Source organism: Pieris napi, chromosome 24 (genome assembly GCF_905475465.1).
Source record: "Pieris napi chromosome 24, ilPieNapi1.2, whole genome shotgun sequence".
Classification (NCBI taxonomy): domain Eukaryota; kingdom Metazoa; phylum Arthropoda; class Insecta; order Lepidoptera; family Pieridae; genus Pieris; species Pieris napi.
Window position 1 is genome coordinate 3033391 of NC_062257.1, and position 7377 is coordinate 3040767.

General features: G+C 34.7%; 2 protein-coding genes across 3 annotated transcripts; both read left to right on the forward strand.

Moving 5' to 3' along the window:
- The first annotated feature begins 1666 nt into the window (after positions 1–1666).
- LOC125061827 (glycerophosphodiester phosphodiesterase GDPD6-like) lies at positions 1667–4387 on the forward strand. 2 transcript variants are annotated; one of them, XM_047667439.1, is made up of 2 exons: positions 1667–1821; positions 3130–4387. In XM_047667439.1, the coding sequence occupies exons 1-2, from the start codon at positions 1789–1791 to the stop codon at positions 4252–4254; spliced, it is 1158 nt and encodes a 385-aa protein (XP_047523395.1). In that variant the 5' UTR covers positions 1667–1788; the 3' UTR covers positions 4255–4387. The 2 variants fall into 2 exon arrangements, with proteins under 2 accessions (XP_047523395.1, XP_047523397.1); XM_047667441.1 differs by having other exon boundaries at positions 1669–1821; positions 3133–4387.
- A 135-nt stretch (positions 4388–4522) lies between these two features.
- On the forward strand, positions 4523–5685 carry LOC125061828 (glycerophosphodiester phosphodiesterase GDPD6-like). Its single transcript, XM_047667442.1, has one exon. It carries the CDS (start codon positions 4549–4551, stop codon positions 5629–5631), a length of 1083 nt encoding a protein of 360 aa, XP_047523398.1. The 5' UTR covers positions 4523–4548; the 3' UTR covers positions 5632–5685.
- The last annotated feature ends 1692 nt before the right edge of the window (positions 5686–7377 follow it).

Consider the following 7377-nt stretch of genomic DNA (forward strand, 5'->3'; position numbering starts at 1 on the left):
CCACAGCGCTGGTCATTCTGCCAGAGACCACAGCAGCTAGTTTGCGCCTCAGACGCTACAAAAAAGAAAGAAAAGGATTGTAATAATACTTGCTAGAAAATAATAATAATATTAGTAAAAGTTAGCAGTGTAAGTAATGAAGTCTTGTGTAAATTTTGTTATTATTAACTTTTAATTTCATAATGAAAATAAAACCTAGTAGCTCAGCGTAGTATTAATCAATCCCTAGTTTCGTCAAGGGCAAAACTATTTCATTTTCTATATATTCTCTATCACGTAGACACCGCAGATTGAGTCACACAGCGATCACTTATCAACCATAAAATTGTAAATGTCAAGTTAAGCATAGATAATATTATCTTGCGTGTTAAATAAAGAATTGTACAGTTGTTCGGTAAATGCTTTTTATTTTAGCATTATTTTATTTCAAATTCAAATTAAAAAACAAGGAAAATATGCGCGGCTCTTTTTTAGGGCTCTGGCACGGTTTGTGCATTAGCCAGCGTCAAGTATAAGATTTTTAAAATTCGTGCTTTTTGCCTTTAAAAAATGTAAATTCGACCATGTCCTCCATGTACGGTTAAGGCACTCGCCCGGTACCGCACAACCCTCCCAAAGGCCGAGAACAAATTTTTAAATTAAATTAAAACTTGCCCTCGAACCGGGAATCGAACCCGGTACCCCTCACTATATGCGCGGTTAATCTGTTCCCGGAGATTATTCTTAATTCAAATTAAGACAATATGGCGCTTATAGACAAGCGTTGAATTTATCATGATTTTTTCCTTTTACAATTTTTCACATTTGCCAGAATTATATTTTAATAGAAAAGATGTTGAATTAACGCTAAAGCTAAAGCAAAAGGTAAAGAAAATAATGTTAATCATCTGATTATGATTAATTTCTAACATTAAACACTAGTAATTTTATAACCTATTACTTTTATTGATAGGACATTCATATACAGAGTATAAACTAGTATTTACGGTTTTTTTATTTCGAAATTTTACTTTTTTGAAAGTCGGAAATATCCACGAAATATTATGGTCCGGCATGGCGAAGTCGAAAAATATTGTTCAATTGAATTTTTCCGTTCCCAGCATCAAATGTTGCCCGATTTTGTATAGAAAGTAGTTTTAAACGAACACTACCACTGCACGTTCAAAGGGAAGTATTTAATAGTAAAATTGTCTCCTTTGCTCTTTATTTTCTCGATATGAAATGAATTCCCATTGATTTAAAATGTTACAAACAACTTTCAGCCGAAGCAAGACATTGTTTATTTAAATTTTTCGCACCAGAATTAATAATATTAATAAATAATACTAAGCAAAAAATAAAAAAAACATTAAAAAAATAATAGTAGTAGAAGAGCAAGCGAAACTTATAATTAATGAAATCTAAGGTATTTGTTTTTATAGAACAGGGGGCAAACGGGCACGGGCTCACTTGAAGCTATGTGAAACCGACGCCCATGGACACTTAATACCAGAGAGCTCGCGAGTGCGTTGCCGGCCTTTAAAAAGGTAACATTAATAAAAAATAATAATTTATAAACCAAACTAGATAAAAAAGGAAATGTATTGATAAAACACGAGTTAATAATGACATTAAGAATTATCTGAACATTATTACGCAAATTCTTTCAACAGAGTTAACTTAGTTGGCCTTTTTCCTCGTTGAGTCGCCATTGTTCACTTGCTTTTAACAGTCGTCTGTCAAAATACTTTTGTTTGCGTCTGTAAATAACCGAATTGACAGTTTAAGTATTTGATAGTGCGATAGTAAATGCCAAAAAGATCGGATGTTGCAACTGAAATGGTGAGTAAATTCAAGTTATTAGTAACACAATTATATTATGCGCATAGGTTTTCCTATTTATATTTACGAGAGCAAACACAGACTGTTTTGTGACAGGAAAAAGAACGAATAATAATAAAAATTGTATAGTTAAACTCTTGCAAATTAACGTCACGATGTCTCTATAAACGTTTATCATAATTAAAATTCTACGTAAAAAAACGTGTAACAATGTATTATTGATAAGACTCGTTAAAATTGCGAATAATACTTGTTTATATATAACAATTTACCACATCATATATAGTACTAAATCTACTACTATAAAACTACTACTATAAACTTTTTTATCTAAAATTGAAGTAAACATAAGTGTTTCAAAAAAAAAATACCAGAAATTTTTGTTTAGTAGAAAAAATTACCAGCAAAACGTACCGAATATATCCGATATATTTGGATATAAAAACATATATCTTTGGTACTTTCTCTTAAGTATTCAAACGGGTTAACATAAAAGTATGTCAGTCTGTCGTTACACAACACAACATAAGAGCGTTATTAAAATACAATTATTTTTTGTTTGAAGTCCGGTAAGACTTTACTATTTCTATATACTATTTCATTGTAATCAGCCCTCAAAATAATGTTGAAAGAACTTTATTTCTCATTTAAAAAAAAATATTTTTTTTACGTCGCCATCAGCCATCGTAATTTTAGTCTACTAGGTTCATTCTGATATATATTTCATGCCTTTTTATATTGGTTAAAAATATTGATATATTTCACAACAAACTTCCTACTGTCGTTTTGTGTATTACTTTCTTAATTAAGTGTATATTTAGTTTTAATTTTTAATGTTTGCTTGTGGCATTTTTCTTTCTACTTAGTAATATCTCATGTAGGGTGTTTTAGTTTAGAACTGATAAATAGAAACAAAATAACATTTATTCATGTAGATAACACATAGGGCGTTGAACGGACGAGAACTGACAATAAACTCTACGTCACAATCGCCAATTTTTACAAAATGTTTTGAAGGAGCTACAACCATTATATCATGTGCCAGGCTCGTTCAAGAAAAGAGCGTACCATTCCCTAATAGGTCTGCAGCATACCCGCTAGTTCTTGGCGTTGCAGTTGCGGTGGTGGTACTTAATTGACCCTGCTCGTTTGCCTACTGTAACATAAAAAAATAAAAAGTTGAATTGAATTTAAAATGTACCGGTTTCCTGACCATATGCATTTAAAGCGGGTTTTAAAGACCTTGAGAATCGCACGCTTAGCTTTATACAGTTGAAAGATTATAATTTGCCTTGTTTCTTTTTTCAGAAGACTATAAAATTAAACGCGCGTACAGGATGGATTCTATTAATAATTGGAGGACTAACTATAGTCTCTACGTCTGCGGCTATCATAGCGAGGACATCATCAAGCAATGATCCCGACAAATGTTTGCCAACTGTCATAGCACATAGAGGTGCCAGTGGGTATATACCAGAACATACCCTTGGTTCATATGCACTAGCCATTACAATGGGCGCAGACTACGTTGAACCCGATTTAGTCATGACAAAAGACGGAGCCCTTATCGCGAGACACGATAACGAACTTGGATTGACGACAAACGTGGCACAACATCCAGAATTCGCTAACAGACATAAAACTCAAACTGTAGACGGTGCAGAAATAAGTGGTTGGTTTACTGAAGACTTTACACTTGCAGAAATCAAAACACTTAGGGCTATCGAACGAATTCCAGATATAAGGCCCGGCAATGCGCGCATGGATGGCGTATTCGAAGTTCCTACATTCCAGGAAATCATTGATTTAGTTAAAAGCATAGAAATCTCACAAAAACGATCCGTCGGTATATATCCTGAGATTAAACATGGCAGTCATTTCAAGAATCTTGGTTTGGCGATGGAACAATTAGTAGTAGATACATTCCACAGTAATGGTTATACAAGCCAGGATTCTCCCGCCTATATCCAGTCGTTTGAAGTAGGCAATCTAAAGGAGCTAAAGAAAATTACAAATCTGCGCTTATTACAACTATTCGAAAGTGATAAAAGCTCTCAACCAGCTGATCAAGTAATTCTTGGCACTAATCTTACATATGGAAACATGTCTACACCAGAAGGGCTAGTAGAAGTTGCCAAATATGCATACGCTGTTGGACCAGATAAATCATACGTTATACCTAGGAATGATGATAATACACTTGGAGAAGCCACTACGTTTGTGAAAGATGCTCATGCAGCCGGGTTAAAAGTTCACCCATACACTTTTAGAGCGGAAAATTCTTTCTTACCGAAGGAATTTCAAAGCACTGATCCAGCACCTTCTGCCAGGGGAAACTTGGCCGGTGAGTTGAGAGCTTACCTTGAAGCCGGCATTGATGGTATGTTCTCAGACCAACCGGATGTGCCCGTCGGATTACGAGGTAAATGCTAGACGACATTGGCACATATTTGGTTAAGGCAAGGTTCCACCTTGACCTGATCTCGTGATATTGTATACAGAATTCATGTTTAATAATATAATTTTGTGCATGATTATTAAAATAAAAGAGAGCGTGATCAATGTACTGTATGGTTTTAATATCTTTATCTAATAATTAATCATGATTAAGGCAAATATAAAAAATAAATTATCGTTAAAATTACAATCAGTCGTAATTGTATCAAACACAAATCAATTTTTCATAACACTGGAAAGAGCCTAGTGCAAAGTAAGTTCCCAATTTCAATGATGGCTACATTTTCTGTAGCAATAGTGTATTTTGTTGTGCTTTTCACTACTGAAGTTTTCGCAACCTATGGTCAACGACCGGGACCCGATGACTGCGAACCAGTCGTGGTGGCTCACCGTGGTTCAAGCGGCTACGTTACCGAACACACATTAGGCTCATATGCGCTCGCTGTTACACAAGGCGCGGATTATGTGGAACCGGATCTCGTTATGACCAAAGACGGCCATTTGATTGCAAGACACGAAAACCAGTTAGAAAAAACTACAGACATTACTCACCGACCAGAGTTTGCTGATCGGTACCGCTCAATGTCTGTTCTAGGAGTTAACATTTCATTAGGATGGTTTACTGAAGATTTTACGCTTGCAGAAATCAAAACACTTAGGACCATTGAACCAATACCTCTAATCCGACCGGGAAATACTCGAATGGATGGTTCAATGGAAGTTCCGACATTTCAGGAAATCATAGATCTAGTAAAAGGATTAGAGATCAGTCAGAATCGCACTATTGGTATATATCCAGAACTGAAGAGTGGAGCCTATTTTCGATCTATAGGATTACCAATGGAACAAGCAGTGGTAGATATTTTTCACAGAAACGGCTACATTGGACCTCTTGCGCCGGTATACATACAATCGTTTGAAGCCAACAGCTTGAGAATATTGAAGAATATAACAGATCTGCGATTGCTGCAATTAATTGGACGAGTTTCAGTACAGGATAAAGCTAGCATGATATCACCAGAAGGCCTCAAAGATATTGCAACATACGCACATGCGATTGGACCCCATAAAAACCACATAATTCCTCGCGATTTCAGGAATAGACTTGGCACTCCCACATCTCTTGTTATTGATGCACATGACGTGGGACTGAAAGTTCATCCCTACACTTTTCGAGCTGAAAACGCTTATCTACCAGTGGAGTTTAGAAGCGAAGATCCTGCTGACAGTGCTCTGGGTAATTTGGATGGAGAATTGGAAGCATATCTAGCGACTGGAATCGATGGTTTATTTATTGATCAACCAGACTATCTTATTAGATTAAAGAGTCGTTTTTGTAACCGACATCTATAAAAATTAATATAATTTTCGTGTATCTAGAGTTATTAAAAAAATATATTTATGTAATGGTATTAATATTCGACAGCTCATTGGTCTAGTGGTTAGTACCCCTGACTGCGAATCCATGGGTCCCGGGTTCGATTAGCGGCTGAGACGAACATCGATGTGATGAGCATTTGGTGTTGTGCTTAGGTCTTGGGTGTTTAAACATGTATTTATATATCTATCTATCTATAATATGTATGTATATCCGTTGCCTAGTACCCATAACACAAGCTTCACCAGCTTAGCATGGGACTAGGTCAATTGGTGTGAATTGTCCAATATAAAAAAATGAAACTGGGGAATTAGTTAATTATGATAAGCGGCCTGTCGCACGGCTGTGTTACTCAGAGACAATGTAGAATTTAAATAGTGTCCAGAATTGTAATAGATTTCGAGTTGATTCGTTACAAACATACAAATCTCCTATTAAATATAAGTAATAAACAAGTGGCAATACAACCTCTTTAGATCTGGGCCTCAGATTTCTGAATCTGTTTTATGATCATTTTTAAATCTAATAGGCAAGTAGGTGATCAGTCGACTTTTTGGGTCTAAGACATGTCGGTTTCCTCACGATGTTTTCCTTCGCCGTTCGAGCGAATGTTAAATGCGCACAAATAAATAAAGTCCATTGGTAGTATATCTGCATAGGTATATATTTTAATTATTATATATTATAATATTTGTATTATATTTTAACTGTTATGCTTTAGCATTATAGATAACAATTAGCATACTTGAGCCTAGTTTAAGTGTTAGATAAGGAACATTGTATCTAGTAGTGTATGTAGAAAGTCGAAAACTAAATTTGTATGAAACTGACAGTTCATGTCGACAGATTTTCATACAAATTTAGTTTTCGACTTCCTTGCCCCAGAACAGGATTTAAAGGCCTCGGGGCAACAATGGAGTAAAGGCCCCAATTTATTTTATAAAATAATTTATTATGAAACCAAATAGATTCCTAAAAAGAAACGTAATTTACTAGTGTTTACTCGGAATTTGAAAGATTTTTTCCCCAGAGTCTATTGAAGGCTTGGTGCCTTGTGCTATCGTTTATATATGTCACCGTAAAATTGTAAACACCGTTAGATTGTAATATGTCTCGCGAGATTATAAACTGTCGAAAGATTGTGAACCTCAGCGTACTGCTTACAATTTAACGTATTATTATTCGATATACAACCCTTAATTTCCACCCCTCTACGATCAACCCCTATTTTTTTTGTTACTTAAAATGTTATGACTTGAACTCTGAGGTTTATATAGATAAAAATTTACAAAATCAAAGTCAAATCATTTATTTCAATTAGACCACGTAAAATGGCACTTTTGTACGTCAAACAAAATAGAAAGAAGATTCTAGTTGCCCCTTCCAAAAGGTAGTTTCGTGTGGAGAAGAATGGGCAAGAAACTCCACACTTACTCTTTTAAAATAGGTTTACAATATTTTGTTTACATTTGTTAAATAATTATATGTGAATACAATGTACTCTTAGAATAAAACTACTATATTAAAAAGTTGGTATACATGTTCCTCACATATTTACAAATATCGAAACCGTAAAATATTATACATTAAAGAGTAATAAAAATAATATAAAAAAACACAATAAAACAGTGTGTGAGATAAAACCTAAAAAGTTTTCTTTGGTGGGTTAGCATAGCAAAATGATCCATGTTGTTATGTACTAAAATGGTAGGCTAAGTAAA